This window comes from Psammomys obesus, unplaced genomic scaffold, assembly GCF_907164565.1.
Source record: "Psammomys obesus unplaced genomic scaffold, mPsaObe1.curated_primary_1811, whole genome shotgun sequence".
NCBI classification, from domain to species: Eukaryota; Metazoa; Chordata; class Mammalia; order Rodentia; family Muridae; genus Psammomys; species Psammomys obesus.
In genome coordinates, this window is record NW_026585644.1 from 8,125,929 (window position 1) to 8,151,026 (window position 25,098).

Consider the following 25,098-nt stretch of genomic DNA (forward strand, 5'->3'; position numbering starts at 1 on the left):
GTGTTGTACAGCTGACGAGTTTAAAAAGGACAGTTAACTTTTTAACACTGATTTACTCACATGGCGTCAACACTGAACCATGATGGTAGTATATGGGAGAATACGCGTGTGCTGGGGCTGGAAGAAAAATGGCCACAGCAAGACTAGAATCAACAGGATGCAGGAGTTGAGGGGAGAATTTCAGTGATTTCACACATTACATAATCTTAACTTCACTCATCCATATTTGTCAGCCTTTGTGTTTGTTCCCTTCTCTCATATTCAGCCTCTCAACACAAATTATGAAACAAGATGAACTGTGTACGTAAGTAGATTTATTCTGAAGCCAACGGAGGGAACTGAAACACAGCACCTTCTTCAGACATGACACTCCAGCTTTGCTTACATGCCGCAAACACTAAAACGCAGAATTGGACATTCTTGAAACTACAGCTATAAATTACAGTTTATGGAAAGGATGAGGCTCATGAAAAGATAAAGGTGGCCTTTTGGGTGAGTATGGAGAGGGAGGTGGTTCTACAAGAAGCATGTACAGTGAATGCCCAGTGTTTGACCCCACCGTTCTGAATGTTCAAATACAGAGAATATCCCTTCAAGAAACACAGAGGTCAAAGGGCTCCTGATAATTTCTCTCAAAACTACTCCAGGCTGAATTACGGCAAAGCTGTTTGAAGATGGAGTATTCCTCATTACAGCTTCATATGTCCGACTTCAGGACAATATTCAAAGGCAAGTTTTCCTTCTCTGACTGCCCATCTCTGGGGCCCATGATTCCCTTTTCCCTAATCATCACTTCTCTTTCACATCTTCCCTGTTCTTTTCTTTGTCCCCTCAGACCCAGATTTCTTCTTTAAAATGATTTCTTTTCCTTTGTGTACCATCACCAGGGAGCCAGAAAGGAAACAGACTTATTTTTGTGTATTTTGAAAGACAACATTTTCTGCAGAAATGGCCTATTCAATTATACAACAGAAATCAACAGGAAATCAAGGCGTGGGAGGCAGCGATGCTTGAAAGCCTCTATTCTAGGGATGTGCAGACCTGCCACTATGCCATGCAGCGTCACAAAGGTACAGTCACACGAGCTCTGCAGCTATCTGCCAAGGATGAAGGCTATCCGGGCCAGCCACGGTGGGCAGTTTTCACTCCTCAGACTGCTGCGGCCCCGAAGGAGCGTCCTGTGCACTGGCCAGTCCAGCCTCAACTCCGTCTCTTTTCTCCCCTTCCACAGAATCACCAGGAGCAGAATGTTTCCGGGAGATACCCACTGCAGCCTCCGGCTGATCTTCATTCACATGGTTAGAGTTGACATCAAGTTTTCCATCTACTGAAAAGAGAGCGTGAAAGTCTTTGTTGCTGCTATGTGCCAGGCAGTCTGACAACACGGACTCTAGTAACCACTATCACTACACGAGGCAGACTGTTACTTTGATTATAATAGTCACTGTTGTACAAATCAACAGTCACACTGCAAAGAGGGGTTGGGTACTTGTTCTAAGCTTTACAGTGGCAGGAGCAGTGCCAGCACAGAATTCGAGCCTGTGGCTCTAAGGCCATAAAGCTACACTAGAATTACTTGGGGATGACAAAAATCTGGTTTTTAAATAGTTTTTCTTTTCAGTAACCTGATGTCCTTAATGTAACTGACTGTATTTAGTTACTTGTTTATCAATGGAGTCTCAGAAATAAAAGCCTACCCATTTCCTGTCCTCAGCACAGGGTACCGATGTTTGATACAGAGCAAAGGAGGCGAAGCAAGAACACCAACTGGTCTCTTAGTAACAAATGTCTCTTTTTAAGAAGAACTTTGTGCAAATCATTCAATTGCACAAGTGAAAAAGAGCCACACTTCATGAGGAGAGATGAAGGCAGCTAGAAACAGTCACTTGTACATAGCTAATTCTTTCCAACTATACACGCTGCCGAGAAAGGAGGATACACCCTCTGGGCTTATGGCTCAGGGCTGGCAAGTTCCTATGGTATGAGAATCACTGTGGAAGCAAGCCCCAGCTTCAGGGAAAAAGCAGTCACTTAAATTTCATGAGAAGAGGAAAAATGTGTAACTCACTACGCTCATGCTTGCAGAGTTAAGTGTGTGCATTGGACCTACAACTGCAGCTTATGAATGAACTACAATTTCATTCATAATATCGAACTGTAACTAAAAGTGCACAGGCTCCTAACTTTAAAGTCTTCTGGTTGCCAATGAGGGACACTCAAGGCCTTTTCAACGACCCTGGGATCTTCTGTGGGTGAATGGTAAACACTACGATTTCTCCATGGCCGTCAAATGTGGACTAAACCATGTCAGAATCTGATTGCTGGTGTGTCTGATTGCTGGTGATGTCTCAGCTGACTGTGTTCTATGCAGTATCCCAAGAGCTGGTTATCCCCAGGCCCCCTCTGTTCTGAGAGCAGCTCAGTTCCTCTGTGCACAGCGTCAGTGTAAACTAGGCTGCATTTGAGGTGGGCTCTGTGGGATGGTACATACCCTTTTCCTCCTGGCTCTTCCGTTTGGCTGCTTCAGACTGTTGCTTCTCATAAATATCTTTCAGACTCTTACACATCTTCTTATGTTGGAACCAGTGTGTTTTCTGGCAGGTCTGATCACAATATATTACCTGAAAGCAATTACGGTTTTGTTTACATTTTAAGATTTAGAACTGCATGGTTTCCAAACAAACATTAAACCAGGGACTATTCTATAAAAATGTTGTTTCTCATCCTTGAAAAAAGAAAAACATTTTCTACGACATATGGTTGGGTACACCATAGCTGTGTGTTGGTCCAGATTTGTAATTTTAACCTTACACTTGAAAACAATAATGATATACAATAATGGGCTATAAAAGACTTTTGGTAAATTAAGAACATGTTAATTTGGCATATTGAGAACCTGTGATCCCAGCCAGGCGGCGGTGGTGCACACCTTTAATTCCAGCCCTCAGGAAGCAGAGTCAGGTGGGTCTCTGTGAATTCAAGGCCTGCCTGGTCTACAGAGCAAGTTCTAGGACAGGCAAGACTCCACAGCGAAACCCTGTCTGAAAAATCCAAAAAAACGTTAGTCCTGACACCCTGAGCCCGTTTTGCACGCGAGGAAACAGGCTAAGGAAGTCAATGCAGCAGGTAAAGCTGTCAAAGCAGAGGATGGCGGCAGATGCTGATGCCTCAGAACATGTTGAAGAGTTTCAACGTTGAAACCAACAGGTCAAGATTACCTGTGGGATTTAGTGAGGGTACCAGATGCACACAAGTGTGCAGGGTGAGGATGTGAGAAGAACACACTCAGATACGTACTTTACAGAGTTCCCTCTAGAACATGGGGAAATGCAGTTCTTAGGACATCGTCTTTAAGTCCTAGCTTAAAAGGAAGAGTTGATGAAACACCGAGAGAGCAACCCCAGATGCACACGTCTGTACACTGTCCCAGCATTGCTTTCCCACCTGCACCAGGATGTGTCCTGGCGATCTCTGATCTCTCTATTTTTTCTTCTCCATCCTTTCATCTATTTTTGTTTTTGCTGTGTGGTCGTGAACACAGAAACCCAGGCATACAGGCAGTTCTCTTTCTGAGCTACTGTCTAAAATTAATATTTGTTGATTCATTAGGATTTATTAAAAAACTAGCACCAACTGCTGCACCAATGTGCTGGTGGAATTCAGCAGTCAGCGATCTTAGCTACACACTGACGAGTTTAAAAGAACTCTGCTCTTACCATCTTGCACACCGAGCATCTTTTACTGGCGCCTTTTTCTCCACAGGTGGTGCAAAACTCGGCATCCACAAAGCCCACTTGTCCTGTGATGGCTTGGGTAAGTACAGAGAGTGCAGTGGGATCCGAACCCTGGAGGAATGTGAAAAGGAGACAAAATCCACTGGAATCTCCATGGAAGAGCACAGGGGATCATGCACACAAAATGGCTACTGGAAAGAGAAGGAAGAAGCTAACGCTCCTGAAAGCACAGACTGGGGTGAAGAATCAGCCTTCTGAGCGCACCTTCTTCTACACAAACCATACAGCAATTACGGCTTGGATTTCCATAAACAAGAGAAAAGAGCGTCCCTATTCTCAAATACCAGCATTTTCCAATTAGTGTTGGTAACTCCATGCTAACTTCAGAAAACCAGCTGGAGAACTTGTAGATTCTTTTTTCTTGTTAAAAACCGATTCAATATTGATGCTCTTTCAAATCACTGTTAATACCCACAGAATAAGCACAGAGCCCTTGCTAATATCTATTTCATTTTAATGACTGTACTTTTGAATGTTCTACCCTCTTTAATAAACACACCTCTTTAATGTAAAGGTGCTTTTAAGATGTGTGAAATTTTTTTACTAAGGAACTACTAAAAGAACAGGTTGTGGAAAGTTTATAAAATAATTTGATGGAGTACCTTATAAGGGTAAATATTTATCTGCCTGAAGCACTCAAAGAGGAGCAAGAGTAACAGGTTATTTTAACTTATCTTCGTATGTGCTACTTGTCCACTGTTCTGGACATTTAACTTTTTTCCTAATTTTCACCTGAGTCTTTGCCTCTTCCTCATAAGGACTGTGTTTTTCTATTATCTTACCAATTGTCATACTGGATCATTAACAAATTTCCCCTGAGAACAATGTTCCATACTGTCTTGCATACTGATGATAGTCTAAGAAAGTATTCAGGAAATTCAAGAAACATTTTTGAAAGCTGCTTCTCAAACTATCAAGTTCCTTAATACAAGAAACTTTCCATGTAGAAGGGCTAAGATTTATCTTTTGAAATAAGTAAACTAATAAGGAAAAAATCAGGCAAATGAGCCCAAGTTAACTTTATATTTCAACAGGAGTGTAGGTGCACGGTCAATACCCTCAAGTACTGGCATGCTTCACGCTTGCTACAAATAGGGGTCTGCCTGCTCAATCCATACACTGTAAACCAGAATTTCTAACTGTGGTCCAAGAAACTGCATTATCATTAATGTCCCAGGTAATGCCAAGATGTACTACAGGTGAGGAATACTGGACTTAATAATATACCGAATCTTTCTAAATCTATAATTCTTTTGCTCACACAACGACCCTTGCTGGTCTCGGCAGCACACACAGGTAAAACATGCAGAAACAGAGTCTTGCATCAAAACGCAGTTCTGCCCACCACTGGATGAAAGCGTGGCACATTTAATGGGCATCACAACCATGACAATTTCACGTTCAAACATTCTTTCACAAAACTGCCTGAGACATGCTCATCCTGAAGATAAAGATGAGAGCTTAGTGGGAGCCACTCAACACCCACCCTCACCCGGCTGAAACTGGGAACCAAATGCAGGCTATACTGCTAAGAGCATGGCTGTGCATGTGAACTACTGCCTCAGGAAAAAAAAAAAATGTCATCACAGTAGAGAGGCATGACCACAGAGGATCTTTCTTGCCACTGCTGTGGGAAGAGAACTTTCTTGACGAGTAACCTTGTCATCTACTTTGCTAATCAGCCTGGAAACAAGCAGATGCTTTAACTGGGTACATGTCACAATGTTGGATGATGCTCTCAGGGAGGTGGCTGCGCTGAGCCAATCAGAAAGCTACAAGTTGAAAGCAGGCTGGACTCAGAGCAAGGGCATGGCTCCCTAGAGTAAGACCAGAGAGAGTCAACCTTAACAAATACTGGCTACAATCTACCCTTGGCCACGCGGATGCTGACAGCAATATTGGGAATGGCGTTCTTTAAAGACACGATCAGATCATCAGGAGTTTGACCCCTAGTGACTCATGACACAATGCACAGATAGCCACACCTAAGACTAACTCGCCAGAGTTGTCTGAATGGTGAGGTGTCTGTTTGACCCTCCAGAAAGGAGCCTCGCACAGGCATTCTATCCTACAGACCTAGCCCACCAAGGCACTGTGATACTGACACACTGACTGAGAGGCCCCCAGAATGTCTCTGCTTTTTCTCTGTGGTCTGCCTCACTGTGGCTGCACTGTGGTGTATCTAATAAGCTGTATTTCTGTCTTTTTCTTAGTCAGTTATTCGACAGTCCACACACCGCCAGGGTATCATCACCTTCAAGTTACTTTCCTTGAAGTTAAAAGGTGAGTTGCTAATGTGTAGACAAGATAAGTATATATAATCTGCTACAGTGCACAACTCAGATTCCCTAAAAAACGCCACGCTTGCTTGTGAATCCACTCTGTGGCCCAGCCAGGCCTTGAACTTGTGACTCTTCTGTCCTAAGTCCCTCAAGTAGCTAGAATGATTTATCAAGCCCAGCTTAGAATATATAACACCTTTTTTTAATTTAAAAATTTTAAAGATTAATTTACTTTTATTATTTAAACAGTAGTCTGCCCACGTGCCTAAATGCCAGAAGAGGGCAGCAGATCTCATTGTAGATGGTTGTGAGCCATCATATTCCCATGGTTGCTGGGAATTGATCTCAGGATGTTTGCAAGAGCAGCTAATGCTCTTAACCTCTGAGCCATTTCTCCAACCCAGACTATATAACTTTTAAAGGACAAAAATGTTTGAAAGAAAAATCTTTCTAAATGGCATTTAAATACTATCTCATTTTTTAAACCAACCTTTCCTAAAAATGTAAATCAGCAGGAAAAACATTAAGCAATATGCTCTGTAAGATGTAATTACTCTTTTGTGGGACAGAGATGAAATGTTGGCTTGCCCTGACTCTTAAAAATAATTTTTTGGCTCTGTTGCTCTCCTTGTGGAGCTCCTGTCCCCTCCAGATCTTTCTATCTTTCCATTCTTTAATAAGATTCTCTGCACTCTGCCCAAAGTTTGGCTATGAGTTTCAGCATCTCCTTCGATACCCTGATGGGTAGAGTCTTTCAGAGACCCTCTGTGGAAGGCTGCTGTCCTGTTCCTTGTATTCTATTTCGAATGTTGACCTTGTTTGACCTTCTGAATGAGGTTTCAGTCTCTTCCCTAGGATCCTCTTTGTTGTTTGGCTTCTTTAGAAGTATAGATTTTAGTATGTTTATCCTAATCTGGGCCCAAGGATTCCTGCAGAGACCAATGTGCCAACCAAGGACCTTACATGGCGATAACCTAGAACCCCTGCACAGATGTAGCCCTTGGCAGCTCAGTCTCCAAGTAGGTTCTCTAGTAAGGGGAACAGGGGCTGTCCCTGACATGAACTCAATGGCTGGCTCTCTGATCACCTCCCCCTGAGGTGGGAGCAGCATTACCAGGCCACAGAGGAGGACAATGCAGCCAGTCTGGCTTAGACCTGATAGGCTAGGGTCAGATGAAAGGGGAGAAGGACCTCCCCTATCAGTAGATTGGAGGAAGGGCATGGGAAGAGAAGAAGGAGGGAGGCTGGGATTGGGAGGGGACGAGGGAGAGGGCTACAGTTGGGATACAAAGTGAATAAACTGAAATTAATAAAAAAATAAATTTAAAAAATCGTTAAAACTAAAAAAAAAAAAAAAAAAAAAAAAAAACACATATAGATTTTACCTTAGCTATTTATGCAATTATGTGGGCTGCGGTGATCAAAATCAAGTTTGCAGGCCTGGTGGCAAGTGCCTTTACCTGCTCAGCCTTCTTGCTGGTCTATAAACAGAAAGTTAAACCTTTTATGAAAAATAATTTTAGGGCTGGCAGGATGGCTCAGTGGTTAAGAGCACTGTCTGCTCATCCAGAGATCCTGAGTTCAATTCCCAGCAACTACATGGTGGCTCACAACCACACGTAATGGTATCTGATGCCCTCTTCTGGCATGCAGGCACACATGCAGATAGAGCACTTCAGTGTGAGCATTTGCATATATGTGTGTGTTTGTACATGCACTGGCACATGTGTGCCATGACATACACATGGAAAGCAAAGGACAACTTTAGGGAGTTGCTTCTTTCCTTCCTGGATTCAACGACTGAACTCAGGTCATCAGGCTTGTACCCACCGGGGCATCAAGGTTGGGTGTGAACACGCAGGTCTGCTAGGTTTGCTTTTCTGACTTCTCTCCTGGAGGAACGGCGTCAGTCTCCACCTATCAGTGCTGGCATTCTGAGTGCCAGCCCCTGCTGGTTGCTTCTCCGACATAACTCTCCAAACTTCTCACCAACAGAGTGTGATTTAATTTGCCACACTGGTGTGGCACATGTGTGGCTCAGCATGGCCACTGAGATTGTGTGGAGTGCATCTTCCCCTCAGGGGTAGAAGATCCTCTGTTCTGTCTGCCTGCCTGAGATGAGAATGTGTCCTATAGGAAGCATCTAATGCCTTGAACATCTGTGCACACAAACGTGCATACGTGAGCCTGTATGGGTGTGAGTATGGGGCAGAAAGATGGGAGAAACTCCAAGTCTACTTCTCAGCCACTCTGCCAGCCCTGGTCTGCTAGGTCTGGCTACTTGAGCATATGTGAATACGTAAGACCTTACTGATTCAACTCTCTAGGCTGGGACTGGTGTATCCATCCACAATAATTCATCCCCACAACTCGCCAGCTAAGCTTCTAAAATAGCCAACTGTGTTAAGAAAGAGGAAGAGCTTTTGTGTGAAAGGACCAGCAGCTTGTGGACAAACTCCTGTGTGAGTTTAATCATTTTGCTGGGAATAACTGGAACTCACTTCTACCTTGATTTTCCACACTGGGGATGATGACACAGCCTACAGTAGAGACCGAGAAGTGAAAGAAATCACCAAAGGAACAGGGGAAGCTATGCTATAGGGACTGTGTCAGGCTAAAGGCCAATACAAGAACTGGTTGAAAGGCCTACAGAAGTGTGAATCAGTGTGGCTAAGGTGAACAGAAAACTACTCAAAACAAGGACAGCATGAAGTGTCTCAGGAAACAGCACTTAGATACGTGGCCCAGAGGCAATAAGTAATTCAAAACAACAGCCAGATTTACCTCCTACTGCTAGAATATATGGATTCTTTGAAAGTATGGAACATTCCTAATTAGAGGCCCTTAAGGCACACATAAGAAGCGGGGGCACTGTGACACTGCTGTCAGGAACAACCGGCAGCCTTCTGTTGGCTTATCCAGCTGTGGCCCGCTGGGGCCCTTTGCCTGAACCCTGGTACCCTAGATAACCAGTCTGTGCATCCATCTACCCTGGAAATTTCCATCAGGACCCCTTACAGCCACCAATGCACACATGTGTGTCTCTGTCCCTCAGTAAATTGGTATTCAAACAGTGCAGCATCCACAGCGCTATTTAAAAACCTGCTCCCTTTATGACTAACTGAGTTCCTAAGGAGACAGATGCTGTCAACTTATTTCGAGCTTTGCTCCTAAAACTTTCCTGAAACAATAAAAAACAAAAAACAAACAACAACAACAACAAAACGAATAGTAAGGAGAATTTGTCCTAGGGGACACGGCGTGCCGAGGTGGGGTCCCACTGGACAGAGGAGCCTTACAATTTCCACAGGAGCGATACTTCGCACCAGCTGCTGGAGGAGGGTTGCTTCACAGTACGGAAACTTCCTGATGCTTTCTCGGATGATCTTCTCCTGATACACTGGGAAGCCGTCAGACGCTCTGCCTTTCAGCAAGCTGAAAGACAGTTTCAAACCGCTCAAGCTGAGTCATGAGAGAGCAGTTCCCTCCTCGGAAGACCTAAACACTTTCACTAGTTTCCTGTTAAAACTGTCAGGGTCTCCCCAAATCTCAAGGACTGACTCAGTCTGGGTTGGTACTGAGACAGAATAGTAGGCCTGAGTTTGTTTCCAGGAGCTGGTTGTCACACGCAAAGGCTGCCCTCACAGGTCTGAGCACTGTCCTCAGGTTGAACAGTTACTGTTGACCTAGTCAGCTGTTTCTGGGAGAATGGAAACTCTCAGTGAGCCAAGCCCTCGTGACTCAGTCTTCTTTCTCAGCCACACCACACATGTGTTAGATCCCTGTAGTCAGGCGGCAAAGGTTACACAGAGTTCTGCCAGGTGTGGTAACAGACACAGGAAGTGCCAGTAGGAATCCAGCAGAGGGCAAAGGTTACACACAGTTCTAAACAGGTGTGCTAACAGAGACAGGAAGTATCTGTACTGCAGCCTACCTCACAATACACTTAACCCCAACTCTCGGGCCATGTGTGGTCCTATGCATATCACTTACCCTCTGAACAGATGTATCAGATTCCTCAAGAGTACATCAGTTAAAAACAACAAAAACAATTACTAAAACTCTGAGTCTAATACTCTCCCTTGTTTCTGGGAGACCAAATGTGACCCTGACGGTGACAGCTGCTGCTAAAATGTTGCATGTGTCATCAGGCTTCGTATAAGAAGGCATGGTGAGCATACGGCTACAGGAGATGGCAGAAGCCGTACGTACCTCTTGATCAGGGTGTCCAGCTTATTCTCCCCTTCCTTGAGGAAGGCAATGCATTTCTGAAAGATGCAGCTGATATAGTGCATTTTCACAGCCAGCACTTCATTCATGTCTCTCTGCTTCATGCACTTCTCGCAGATCAAATCCATCACCCTGTAGCATTTACCAAGAGCGGCTGCTTCCGCCAGCAGAGGATTCTCGCGCACCAGCATCACAATCTGGAAGAAATGCCACCAAACGCTGAAATCCCATGGACCCAAATCTCCACATATAGAGGAGCAGTCAGTGCGCCCGGCACCCAGACTGTCCAGGTTTTTCTTGGAATCACAGTTACTGCACTATTCAAGTCAGAAGGCAGTTTGCTACACCCCCGTGCTGTGCAGCTAACACAGTCTTGGGGAATCGCTCGCATTCCTGTCGTCTGCCCGTGCTGAGGTGCTAGCATGCCTCCCAGAGCTCAGTGAGCTGCTGCCTCTGAACAGCACTTTAACAAATGACCACATCATGCACCCACACAGCCCTTCATTATACACCGGACAATATCACTGAGCAACTGTGTTCAGTTAAATCCAGTAACCCCACAATGAGGAAAATGTCTCCCCCCTTCTCTTCCCTCTCTCCCCCTCCTCTCCCTTCTTTCCTTCTTGGATTTTTGAAAGAGGTTTCATGTATCCCAGACTGGCCCTGACGCTGCATGTAAGGATGACTGTGAGTTCCTGATCCTCCTGTCTCCACAGCGCGAGTGCTGGGATTTCAGCATTTATGAGGTCCTGGAAGGTGAGCCGTGGCCTTCCTGAAGGCTTAGCAGGCATTCCGCTACTGAGTTAGAGCGCTAGGCCTAGAATCCTTTTGTTTTGTTTCTGTTTCTGCTAGTCCAAACTTTTATTGAAAATAAGAACTTCGCACATATTTTCATTTAACGCTCTCTGATGAGCAACCCTCGATCATGTCTACAAACAATATAAATCTGATCGGGAAGTGCTTTGGGAAAACTGATGTAGACCTCAGTACGCAGGACCTGCAAAACTGCCATTGTTGGGTGACACCTCAGGTACACATACATACACATAAAATCAATAAATATTTTTTTAAATTTGTGGAAAAAAGTAATGTTATATGGAGGATTCACTAATTACCCATTTATACTTCTGCTAACTATGATCACTTAAAACTATTTTAAAACTATTCAACATTTTATATATGGTGTCAATAATCAAGAGTATAGAGTCAAACTTACAGGCAAAATTCTTTTTAAAAATCTAAAACAAAGCCTACATTAAAACTTTTTTTTTTTTTTTTAATAGAGACACTCAGCTGGGCACGGTGGCACACACCTGTAATCCCAGCACTCTGGGAGGCAGAGGCAGGAGGATCACTGTGAGTTTGAGGCAAGCCTGGTCTACAAAGTGAGTCCAGGACAGCCAGGGAAACAGAGAAACCCTGTCTTGAAAAAAAATAGAAAAACAAAACAAACAAAAAAAAAAAAAACAAAGGAAAAAATCGAGACACTAGCTTTATTTATTTTAAAAATTAGAACAAAGGTTTCCAAGGACTATGATCAGTAAGTAGGGAATTCCCAAAACATTTCCCGAAACATGCTGCTCACAAAGTCATATTTGCACTAGCTTCCTTGCTCCCTGCAGCATTTTAAAAAGGGAGAGAAAAAAATCTTCCTTATGCGCTTCCAAGGGAAGTCAGTGTGTTCCTTTCGGCATAGGGCAAGGTGAGTCTTATATTCTCCACGAACTGCTAGCGAAGGCTATGCTCCTGCAGCAGCATTTTTAATTCTTTTCACTTCATCCCCTATTTTTCAGACGCTTGAAAACCGTCTGATCAATGAGGGACTGGACTGCTGCTGTCGCGCTTGCCCGCTCTTTCCTCAGAGGCCCTTGTCCATGCTATTGTGATGTTGCCTGAGATTTTGCTTTCTCCCAGATGGCCATGATTGTCTGGGCACCAGCACAACTCCCCAGGTTCCCTTTGAAAACACGCGTATTGCTACAGCAGCCACATAACCTAGATGCGGACGTGGGCATTTTAGGCACAAAAGCCCCCAAAAGGTGAGCGGCGCGTGGGGAGAGGTTCTGTGCTTCTCGTTAAAGGATGTCTGTCTTCACGTGGGTGTCCTGCTCCTCTTTCAGAACCCTCTGAGACGGGTGAAGCGGTGAAGTAGGGCACCGCGACAATAGCAAGGGAGCGGCCTTTGTTTCCAAAGCAGGGGTGGGAAGCAGAGGGTCAGGTGAACTGCCTGACTAACCCTACCGAGGAGAGCAAGGCTGGGTCTGGAGAAAGGACCATAGTTCCAACAGTGTCTCTGAACGCTCAGTCACGTAGCGCACCTCAGATCATTCCCCTGCATACCGCCTGCGTAAGCAGGCACATGCACTCATTTGCTCAGAATGTATCTGTAGAGGAGACATACAGTTTTATGTATTGTCCTAAACATAGGACAATTTTTAAGACATTTAGCAGAAACAGTGAGCGCCATACAAATGTCAGATGATTCTAGATTCTGCAACCTGACGGCAAAGAAACAGAGATGGAAGTCTCTGAGAAAGAAGGGAAATGGGTATGAAAGCCAGTGAGAAAGCAGGAAAGTTCACTCAGACTCAGCATTGAACCTAGTCTCCCAGCCCAGTTGGCCTGTGCCTAGAAGCCCAGCAAAAAGGATCTTGTGATACTCCTGATAGTTCTCAAGAACTGCTGAACTGCCTAAGAGAGAACAGAGGGACTTATGGGCAAACACAAAGCCTCATCTTCTTCAGATTGCTTACATAGCCTCCGTTGTTAAAAGCAAAACAAAGCTAGGCAGTGGTAGCACAGTTAATCCTGGCCAGAGGCAGGTAGAACTTTTGTCAGTCCCACACCAGCCTGGTCTACAAACACAGTTCCAGAACAAAACAAAATAAGCAAAACAAAATAAAACCAAACCAAAAAAACATTCCTGAAGATGGAGAAAACAGCTCAGGATGGCGCTTGAAGCTCACACTGAACAATTTAAACTCTGATGCCAAAGTTGACCATTTCTCTGATTCCGCTGACTGAATTATTAAAGGCATCGCATAGTCACTTGCACCAAAAGCATGCTCATGGGTAATGGAATGCTTACGCTTCTGAGCATCCCTGCAGTGATAAGGACTGCCGTGGAAGTAATCAGTATACGACTGTGTCACCAGGCCTCACACCGGGCCTGCCATACTCAGCATGGGCCAAGGGCACAGCACAGTTTCCTCCACAGACCTTCCCTCACTCTAGGAAGCCCTGATTTCCTCTGTCTGGGAGGTAGCCCTTCTCCCCTGGGGACAGGCCTGGGCCACTGGCAGACCGAAGGACACTGGAAGTTTTCTGTTTCCTCACAGCTGGAGCCAGGCTGTCTGCAGCCGCTTCTCTTGGTTTCCCTCATCAGCTCCAGGCCTTCAGTGAGGGCACGCCTGCCATGACTCAAGCATGTGGGAGCTTGCTTCAAACCCATCATCTACGAACCTCAGCCTGAGACATCCGACCCCACGGAGGGAGAGCCCTTTAGACCCTGAGACCACAGTGATTTGAGAAGCAGACAAAACAGACAGCACGCTACCTTGACCGGGTGGAGATTTGTTGTGGTGATAATTTTGTGCAGTGGCCCTGACAACTTTGGAGGCAGTTTTGGCTCTTTATCCAGTCCCTGGGGTTTAGTGTAGTAATCCAGTCTCTCTCGGGGGAAGAAATTGTTGATTATAGCCACGCAATCATGCTGACCTTTAAATAGAAAAACAGAAAAGTTGTTATTTTTATCATGAAATACAGAGTATGGGTTGTTTTTATGCTAGGACTGTTTGCTTTTGAGGTAAAACATGTATCAATGTTTTTATTCTTCAGGAAAAGAGTAGAGAAGGAGAGGCAAAATATTTCAGAGAACATTTGTAAGCACCCCAGAGAGAAAACTTTAAAAGAGAGGATGCACAGTGAATTTGAGGATTATGCAAACTATCAACTTAAAAACAACAAAACTGACTACAATTCAAATATCTTTTATCCCACCCTGACACCAATGACACTCATGTTTCCCCCAATGACGTGCAGAACTGGTTCCCCCAGTTCTGTGCAAAGTATCTTTGTTATAATCACCAATATTATCAAGTAATAGCTCCTCCCATCCCCCAGAATTGGAGAGAAGCTTGCCTCATTGTGAATGAAGAACAGAGCTTAGAATCAACACTCCAGCCCCTGACAGGTTCCTAAGCCACGTCCTTGAGCCATTTATATCGTGGCTTAAGTAAGAGCTCTCCTACTGCACAGTCTTCCCAGGAAAGCTGGTGGCCTGGCCCTGCTCCTGATATCCCATCCACAGATCCCTCTCCACTACCCCTGTAGAGCCAGGGAGTGGTCACTCTGGGCAAGCCGGTAGAACTGCCAGGGCACATTCCTAGGAACCAGCTCTCCCAACATCTCTAGAAGACAGCCTTTCTCTCTCTGCCTGTGTAAGGGCTAAGGGATGAGAGGCAGCCAGTCTTAGAGACAGTGGTCCATGCTGGTTTGCCTCCCTGGCTCCTGTCCTTGTGTGCAAGGTCCTGGGAGTGGCTGTAATCCTGCTGACAAGTGGCTGGCAGGGAACCACGCTACTGGCCATCAGGCCCCACACGAGCTGGCAGGGAGTTCTGCCTGTCACTTAGCATTCTTGAGAAACTGAGGACTAGAATGGCTCCTGCTTGGGCCTAGGTGTCTCTAGACCTTAGCCTTCAGGCACAGAGACTGTAGGTCTCTGTTCCTCTGGCCCACAACTCTGGAAGTTTTCCCTGATTGCTTAGGAGACGCCAGGTGACGTAAAGCAGCTGTGCAGTGCCCCTACAAGGCAGCTTCTGGTGTCTGACCTCTGCTGACAACATAGCTGCCACCACAACCACAGAGCTCAAACAGCCGCCTAACAGTATCCAAAACGTACCCAAAAGAGTATCCAAAAGCTTTCAAGAGCCACGGGAAAACTCAAATTTTGAAAATTAATAAGCAGTTTCAAAGAGAGAATCCCATTTGCTTCTGTGCACTAAATTTGTAACTGATCCATTGGAAAAATGCTTCAGAAAACCACTCAGAGAGAAGTTAAAAGGAAAGATGAGGGGGCTCACCATACCCAGGAAGTCTAATACTGAAAAGAGTAAAAATCCAGAGTGAAAAACAAAAGAATAGAGATAAAAGTAAGGGCTAGAAGAAAATATCCCTGATGTGAAAAAAAGAATTCAATCCTGACAATAATATCATTCGTGTGTAAGCTACCACTAAATGCCAAACCATCAGTGCCTTTCTGTTTTGTGGGGGAAATCAGAGGCAGAGGCCTTTCTCCTGTCTTTCATTTCCCCGTCTTTGATGTCTTCTTTCTGCCTATTAGAAATGTCTATTCACATCTTGAGAAGTTAACCATCTGAAATCTGAAATCAGCCAAAGTGCTATGTTTAGAAAATGGTATCTGCTTCCAGAATCTTCCAGGAGAAAAACAGCATTCATCTGAGCAAGTCTCCTAACCCAAGCAGGTTATAAACATCACAGCTCCACAATCAATACAGGTGCTTGAGTGTGAATTCACAGCAGCAGGTGAGGAAACCAGAAGGCTGAAGGCCACTGCCCTGTTTCTCCAGTGTAACCTCCATCGAGGCTCGTAAAACAGAGTTCTCACGCCTAAAACAGTGTTCAAGTATCTCAGCAAAAGTATCAAACCAGAACGTAAACAACCAGAAGAAAGTTACTCTGTTTCCAGCCGGCCCTGAAACGTTAAGTTCCATTGTCACTTGACTGTTTGGAATCACCTCAAGAGCCAACTCTGAGTGTGTCTGTGAGGGTGTTTCCAGAAAGGGGGAAGTGAAGACCCACTCTTTCCCTGTGACTGGAACCACCCCATGAACCGGAGTCCCAGTGTAAATAAAGGGAGAAAAGAAAGGCTGCTGAGTCCCAGAATCCATTGCTTTTCTGACTGTAGACACTCCGTGACTGGCCTCACACTCCAACCACCTCACAATGATGAACTGCATCTCCTCAAATCACGAGCCAAAATAAAATATGCCCTCCTCCCGTAAATTATTTTTGTTAGGTATTTTGTCATAGGAAGAAGAAAAATAACTAATACAGCCAGCCCCTAACTAGACAGTCAGAGAAGGCAGCTGACAACTGTCCATATTTTGGTACATAAAATATCTGTTACCTAACCTAGACTTGGTTAACCTAATTCACAGCTAGAAGCTACAGGCACAGTGACTAAGGCAGTAGTGCAGAAGGCAGAGAGCAAAGGCCTAAAAGTGTGACAGATACAGAATACAGAAAAGAGAGAAATGAGATTTAAGGACTCCATCCTCTTTGTTAAAATAGAATGCTATCATAGACAATTTGTGCTTTTAAGTTTCGGTAATAATGTAGCTTTATGAAAAAAAAAAAAAGACAACATTGTGTGGGTTTGAAAGAACAGTTTCTTTCATTTCCAATCCTGTGACTTTGGGAAAACTGACTTCATTTGTGGTGTTTCACAATCAAAAACTGTAGGACACAATTAAAAATTGTAAAATTAAACAAAATTGGAGCTCACCTGACCCCCTCTTCATTGAGGCCCATGAAAGTGATGAGATTTTTCCATAACCCTAATTAGCAACAATCTGAACTAAAATGCCCACCTTCAGATTCCTAGTTGAGTATTCATATCCACTGTGCTGGCACCCTTCATAGTAGCTAGCTGTGGGGGAAGCCAGAACCTCTCTGAGACTTAAACTACTTCTCCGAAGTTGGCACGGCAAGGCTAGAACTTTCTCAAATATTCCATGAATTAAAATGAGAATATGTGTCATTACAAAGTCAACATAAATAGACTGCCAGGCTCAATAATAGAAGCAACCACTAACTCCAAGAAAAAGTGATTATGAAACTTAATACAATATGTAATTAATGTCGCCCATACCTGATCAATTCCTATTGTACCTTAGCTTAAACAATCTCTCTTAAAAACCTGTTGGGAAAGGGTTGAAAATCCTCCTCTCCAATGCATGTCTACGGGACTCAAACTCTTTCTTAGAGTACAGTCTCACACCATTTTTCCATTACTAGTTGCCTTTAAACACCGTGAAAACATGAGCACCTTAGCTCCTGCTTGCTCACCACTGTAGCCAAGGGACCTGCAAAGACACTCGCCAGGGTGTGGCCACAAAGACTTTGTTTAAGTCATTACCGGTCATCACAAGGCCAGTAATGGTGATCCCACTAAATCAGCTGTTTCTGACTTTGCTTTTCCATCAATGGGCTCTTAACTGCATGCTCAGAGTCTAAAATATCAATGACCAAGCACTCACTTCCCCTACACCCCTTCATTATATCAAATAATAGGACTAACATGCCAAGAATGAGTGGGCATGCAAAATCAATGTTTGAGGCTGATGAAGATAATGAAGCAGCTTAACGTTATCATCTGAAAGCCTTCCCTACACTGCCATCACTGCCCTGACAACGATTCACCGAAGTAACAACTACTTATTTGGTTCTACACATAAAGATCTCAAGTCAATCATCTCTATTAATCCTTAAAACAGCCCTGTAACTGTTCTACAATAAAGAAGCTGAAAGAGAAAAAAACGATAAGAACCTTCCCACAGAGTGATGGCAGCCAGAGTTTCAACTGATGTCTGCTGACTTCACATCATGTTCTCAATCACTGCACCAAACCTCCTCCATCAGAGAAATGAAGCTCATTAGTTCCAAGTTGTAAGTTCAATGAAATGTCGCTACCGCTCTGTCTCCCACAGGGTGACAACTCCATGTGGCCATTCATTTTCTCCAGAGAGCCATCCGGGATTTCACTATGTTAGAGTGAACTGTGATCATTTTGCCAGGCGTGGTGGCACATGCATTTAATCCTGCACTCAAGAGGCAGAGGCAGCCAGTTAGATCTCTGAGATCTGGTCTACATAAGTGAGTTCCAGGACAGACAGAGAACATGTCTCAAAAAAAGCAAATTAGTTAAACAAACAAATAAAATAATTATATATATATATATATATATATATATATATATATATATATATACACACACACACACATATATATGAGCGGAAACTAAGAATAAGTCACTGTGAACGTAGCAAACACTCACCCACAAAGGCTGCCATCTGAGCAGCTGTTCTTCCCACTGAGTTCACAACATCCGTCTTTGCGCCCGCCTCCAGCATGACCCATGTGATGTCTTTATTACCTATAGTTACAGAGAACAAATCTGTTAACCATATGAAATGCCAATTGGAGATTCTTTCAAATTTCCTCTCTCTCCCTCCCTCTGTCTCTCTTTCTTTCATTCTCTCTCTCACTCCCTAACTGACTTTGAAGTTTCTACCACATGGATATTTTCATTTTTCCAAAAATACCAATCATAATTACAAAAAATAAAGTAGAGCAAACCCATTTAGTCAACCTAATTTCCTACAAAGCCAATTATCATGTTTGGTAATGCAAACATAGTACGGGGTATCACTTTTAACAATAAAACAGAGCATGTCTGCCTAACGGTCATGCTCAGTCTAATGTCAAAACATGCATACAAAATTGTCAAAAACAAAACACGAGAAAAGCAACGGAAGCCCTGCTTTGAACACTGGTGACTCATTCCTTCTCTCACACCCACAGACTCTGGAGCAGTTATTAAACACTGGGGTCTTTCTGCACATTTCCATGTAAAACATCTATAGCTCATTCTCATTTTTCCAAATCACTACAGATATTTTGCTATTTCTCCACTGATTGAGCAGCATTTTTTGTTTCATTTTTGCAAGTATGAACCATAGTTTTCTTAGGAACATTTCCTGACAAATGCAGACGAAGGTTACATGTGTTTTAAATGCATATTGCCAGGCTGCCATGCAGCAAGGGTAGATGGAAAACATTCCACAAACCAGGGCAAAGTCCCCAGCACTACCACTTTAACTGTTGGCATTATGGAAAGTACAAAATGGTAATATGTGCTCCGATTCTGACCTTTTTGATTAGTGCTGAAAACATTTTATATATTGACCAGCTGGTTCTCTTTCTTTCATTTTCTGTCCAGTTGTCTGTTACAGTATTTGTCTTTCTCTAGTTGAGTTATAAGAACTCCTTGTAGACAGCAATGACACTCTTAAAGACACACAGTAACTAGTCTTCTTCATTTTTATTCGGATTTTAGCTCTATCTACGGAGTATGCCATCTACAGCAATGTAAATGGAATGCATTTGGAGGACAACATCGGAATCTAGTGCGGAGAAAACTCCCTGGAAGGGTGACCTTCACAAAAATGCCTAGTAATGGGGGGTACAGAGCCTGAACCAGGCATTTTCTGTAGCCAGAAAAGGCTCACAGTGAGTGGTGGCACTGGGACCTTCTACCTACAAACTGTCCTGCCTGCAAGATGTGCTGTGGTATTGGTGGTGCAGAACCGTGGGCTAGCCAATGACTGGTCTAATTTGAGGCCCACCCCACAGAGGAAGCCCATGCCTGACACTGCCTGAATGGCTATGAACCAGAGGCCAAGCCAAGTAGCCCACAGACCTAAGATAGAACCAAACACAACTGGAAAAAAAAAAAAGTCAATGAAATGACTCCTATTAAATAAATTTAATCAGGTGATGCTGCATTACTGCTCCATTCCTCAGGAAAATTTTAAATTCAGAGTATCAGGAACAAATCAAACATAGAAACAGCAACAAAAAAATGCACAGCATAACTACTCAAGATAGGCAAGGCTAAGACCTTCAGCCCAGCGACCCCGTGCCCAAGATTGCACCAGGCCTATCGAGAAAAGCTATGAACAGCAACACCATAGGCACAAAAGGTCTTTCATTCTTGGGTAGTCCTTTCCCAAGTAAAAGATGGAGGAAGGTTAACACAGAATTTTTTTTAAGGTATACTAAGATGAAAACCTCCAAAAGAAAAATGTGTCCTTAGGACATGAAGGGGTCACATGAGCTATAACAGAACTGTGTGTATGTGTACGCTGTAACCTCTGTGGGCATTTGCCTGAATTCTAACCTGTGAGTGAATGGAGGAAGTGGGCTAGATCACTGGAGGATGCTTGGGTTTTGTGGTATATATGGCAGTGTCTCTGGGGTTGAGGAGATTAAAGATGAAAGAGTAATTAAAACACGATGGACAACGGGAAAAGAGAGAAACAAACAAAAACCAGAAATGAGGAGTGGTCAAGATTAGTGGTTCTCCGGGTCACTTCAGGAATGCACCAGACAAACTGAGAAAGCACTATACCACAGATTTCGATTGGTTGATTCCACCCCCTCCCTTGCCCTCTGCCTCTAAGTAGTACAGCAGGGAAGACCTATCTACTGGGAAGAACCGCTAGCATTTTTCCAGGGTAGAATTCTGGCTAGTCCAAAATGGGCCCTTCTTTTAAGGTCTGCAGGTAACGAGATATTGAAACTTTACTTAATACCAGTAGCATTTGTTTGGAGCAAATTCAGCTCCCAGAACTGGACGACTGAACGCAGGGAGAGTTACAGCAATTGCTCTAATTCCTTCCGTTGTAGCAGCTTGGCCAAAACATTGCGTTATTGCTGGGGTCAATCCCACGGTTCCTTTGACCATTGACAATCTGGCATCATAGTGGCAGGTTCTGGAGGAGCTAGGGCACCAGCTGGCACAGAGCAGGGTAATGGCGCATCTATTGTTTATGCTCACAGCATCTCCCATAGCCATTCGGCCCAGCCATATATCTCTGGTTCTCTCATTTCAGGGAGGGTTCCGTTAAATCTCTCCTGCTGCCTCTTTCTTCTTCACAGCGCCTGCGCCCTTCCTCCTGCTTTTGTCTTTGAACATCTTGGTTATGCAGCTCCTCTATTCTCCAAAGCTCTTCTCGACATCTCATCAAATCCTCCCTTATTAGCATAACCTAGTGTTTAGGGCATGTTGCTTCTATCTCCAGCTTCTCACTAGCTTCCTTGATCTTTTGGCCCACTTGACCCTGTTGTTGCTTCTCCATCTCAAGGAGCACCTTCGAGGCACATGGCTTATTCATACTCAGACCAAGGCTTGCACATCTGGGCAGCTACTCTCACTCCATATGAAATTGCTGGGTGGAGGAGGCGGGGCAGGTTATAACCAGCTTCTCTGGAAGACCGTCTTCATGATGTCCATTGGCTCCACAGTCACAGGCCGAGGAAGAGCCCCCACTGCACTTGTCCAGAGCTTTCTGAGCAGCTGACTTCCCTCAAAACTCAACAATGTCTTTCTCTGAGGGCCTTCCTCAGTCATCCACAACAACCACAGCCCTCTCCTCCTGGCCAAACACAGAAATGGCTTATTCAAGCGGTTCTGTGGATATGTACTTAGAAAGATTGCAGGCTGTAAGGGAGGCCCTAGTACAGGCAAGGTACATGCGCAGCTGCTTTCCACAGACAGGCATATTGTCCTGCTCTTCTTTGGCAATTTCCAATAGGGTTCAACTTTCCAAGAGGCTGAAGCCAAAGCCTTTCTCCTTATGAATGAAAACGTCACCTACTTTATCATATTTCTCAGAAAGTTTCCTCATTTCCTCTTCTGTGACATCTGGGGAAGATTGCCCACAAAGGGGAGGCTATGCCAGGTGTGGATCTCTCCTGGCTTCCTACAATTCTTCAGGCCAAGCCTTCATTCTGGCTGCTGGCCTGGTATCCATTCACAGGTATTGGCGAGGGTGTTTGCTGCTGCTGTTGCTGCTGGTTCAAATTCCAATGATGACGCCCTCTTGGGTATGGTTCTACTTCTCCAGGTTAAAGGTTTTCTTGCTGTGCAATTTTGTACCCATTTGCCCACAGTTCTTTGCTCAGAGGAACAGTGACATTGCGTGGCTTCCACCATCCCTAGTAGGTATTCATAACTTCTAAGCTATCTCTCCAGACCCTGATGCCTTTATTATTTATAGATTATTTATTGTATACAATACTTAGAAATGCCTTTGTGCTCAACAATTATAATGTAATCAGTGCCTTTAAAATCAGAACTTTTGACTCTGATCTCAGGATCTCTGTGAGTTCTAGGCCATGTCTACCCAGTGAGATCCTGTCTCAAAACAGCAACAAGAAAAACTACAACAATAATAATAACAACAACAACAACAACAAAAGGGAGTCAGGCACAGTGGCACAGGCCTTTGATCCCAGCACTCAGGAGGTAGAGGCAGGTGGATCTCTCAGGGTTTGAGGCCAGCCTGGTCTACTGAGTGAGTTCCAGGACACCAGGGCTACACAGATAAACCCTGTCTTGAAAACAACAAAAAAAGGGGATGGAGGTCGGAGGGAAGCCTCAACACTTAACCCCTATTTTATTTTCAGTGACATCTTCAATTATCTTACTCTGTAAACAGTAGTGTAAGCATGTAAGAGTAAGTTTCTGCATGGATGACCCATCTAGGCAAATGGCCAGCACTGTCATCACAGCTGTTTGATCAGAAAAGCAAAGAAATACATGGATTTCACTTAAATGTAAAGAACAAGACTCGAAGGGGCCAACTGAAAGAAGAGATGTATAGAATACCAATTGATTTTAAGTCCCTAATGAAACAGGTCCCTCGGCTGGCAAGATGCTTAAGTGGGTAATGCTGAGGGTTAGAGTTCAGTCCCCACAAGCAACACGATGGAAGAAGGAAGGAACTGACTCCTGAAAGTTGTCCAACCTGCAGGTCAGTGCTGAGGTAGGTGCAAATATCCTCCAACCCCAATAAGTAAATATACGTTAAAACAAGAAAAGAAACAGATCACTAGCTACATAACTTGTTTCAGGCATTATAACTTTTATTTTTATTTTTTTAATTTTATTTGGTTTTTCAAGGTTTCTCTGTGCAGCCCTGGCTTTCTCGGACCTTGCTCTGCAGACCAGGCTGGCCTCAGACTCAGAGGCTTCCCCGCCTCTGCCTCCAAGCGCCGAGATTAAAGGTGTGACACCAGCACCTGGCTGCATCACAGCTGTTCAGAAGTCAATTCTCACCACTCTCTTCTATTAAACTTCGAAAACTTACTAAAGTAAAACATGCATTGAATTTAAAAATCTATGTGTGTTTAGACTGTGAAGGTAATTCCCACTGACAGAGTAAACAGTAAAACCTTACCGGAAAGTGCAGCGAACATGAGGGCCGTGTAGCCGTGCTCGTGCTGGTGGCAGTTTACATCGGCTCCGTGTCGCAGGAGTAATTTGCACATATCAAGCTTTCCTTTGTATGCTGCATGCATTAAAGGAGTCATTCCATTCTTCAAAAGGAGGAAGGATATATTCATTATGCACATTTCCATAAACTATAAACATAAATTAATAAAATCTTTAAAATCTATAAAGTATATTCTTTCTGTCTTTTAGATCCTAACCTCAACTGCTGAAGAGAAAAAAAAAAAAACAACAATATTTTTTAAAACAGATTAGCAAAAAGAAAAGGCATGTTCAACTTCACAGACCATCAACCAAGTAGAGCAAAGAGCAGAAGCCAGCGCCCAAGTTCCTCATCTCCCCTCACGCGTATATCCATAAGACACAAAGGAGCAAACACGCACACACAAAAAAGATGGGAGTAGAAGGCGTGAGGATCACCAGGTCAAGGAATGCCTGAACTGGGTCACTTATCGAGACCTGATCTCAAAAACCAAAAGTTAGAAGAGGGTTTGGAATGTAGCCTCCTGGTAGAGTACTTGCGTAACATACGCAAGGCCCTAGGTCAGACCTAGGTTTGCAGCAGCAAACCAAACCAAAAACAAAAGAAATCTGAAGCAAGCAGAGCACTTGCCAAAAGGAAAGATGAATAAAGTACAGCATGTGCACAATAGGTGATTATAAAGCTTCTCAGTACGTGAACCTGGAGGCAGTGAGATGGCTCAGTGGGTAAAAGCGCTTGCCACATGCCTGGCTGCCTGAGTTTGACCCAGCAGGACCCACCCGGTAGAAGTGAACCAATTTCAAAATCTGTTCTAGAGCACAAATACACACACACACAATTTAAAACTTTTAAAATGAATTTATCTTCTGTGTAGTGAACTGGAAATTCTCTGACTATTGACAATGAGAAAGAGCAGCTACAGGATATTACCTGCTGTGACGTCACATCTTAAAACAAAGATTCCCCAAATCACACACATATTTAATTACACTACGATTTGTTTACATATGATTGCAAACATATCTGGCAATATTTAAACTAGACTAATTGCTTGGCCTCCATCTGTTTGTGTTTATCTAATGAAAGATCATATAATGTAATAATATGATGGCATACACATGGTTCTGTTATAGCTCATGTGTGATCCCTTCATGTCCTAAGGAAGACATTTTCTCTTAGAGATTTTCATTTTAGTATATCTTTTAAAAAATCCTGTGTTAACTTGCCTCCACCTCTTTCTTGGGAAAGGACTGCCCAAGAATGAAAGAACTTTTGTGTCCCTAGTGTGGCTGTCACAGCTTTTCCTGATAGTTTGTGTACTCTGGGCACAGGGTTGCTATGTATGAAGGTCTGACTGTAGCCCTTAGCCTTGCCTATCTTGAATGGTTATGCTGTGCATTTTTTTACTGCTATACTATGTTTGAATTATTCCTGATACCTTCTATTTGAAATTTATAATTAACAAGATATATGATTCCGCAGCTTTTTAGGTAACATTGCTCCAAAAGTGTAACTTAAAACAAAATTTAAAGATTAAACAAAGCTACAACACTTAGTGAAAATATGTGAGGTCGCTTAGTTAATTTATTTTATCTTAATCATTTTTTTTTCAATCAGGCAGGATATGTGCCTTTAATCCCAGCAGAGGCAGAGGCAGAGGCAGAGGCAGAGGCAGAGGCAGAGGCAGAGGCAGAGGCAGAGGCAGAGGCA

The 25,098-nt window shown here is 43.8% G+C and overlaps 1 protein-coding gene and 1 pseudogene across 2 annotated transcripts in view; both read right to left on the minus strand.

Moving 5' to 3' along the window:
• Window positions 1–294: 294 nt before the first annotated feature.
• Ankmy2 (ankyrin repeat and MYND domain containing 2) overlaps window positions 295–25,098 on the minus strand; it is a 35,706-nt gene continuing 10,902 nt past the window's right edge. Inside the window, exons 3-10 of one of the 2 annotated variants that reach the window (XM_055624319.1) lie at window positions 23,353–23,491; window positions 18,384–18,482; window positions 13,863–14,023; window positions 10,289–10,503; window positions 9,376–9,511; window positions 3,717–3,845; window positions 2,492–2,621; window positions 295–1,324 (exon numbers count right to left, since the gene is read on the minus strand). In XM_055624319.1, coding sequence (XP_055480294.1) covers window positions 1,143–1,324; window positions 2,492–2,621; window positions 3,717–3,845; window positions 9,376–9,511; window positions 10,289–10,503; window positions 13,863–14,023; window positions 18,384–18,482; window positions 23,353–23,491 — 1,191 coding nt within the window. In that variant the 3' untranslated portion in view covers window positions 295–1,142. Of the gene's footprint in view, window positions 1,328–2,491; window positions 2,622–3,716; window positions 3,846–9,375; window positions 9,512–10,288; window positions 10,504–13,862; window positions 14,024–18,383; window positions 18,483–23,352; window positions 23,492–25,098 lie in introns of both variants that reach the window. The other variant, XM_055624311.1, reaches the window with a different exon arrangement.
• On the minus strand, window positions 20,697–21,964 carry LOC129689156 (non-POU domain-containing octamer-binding protein-like; annotated as a pseudogene).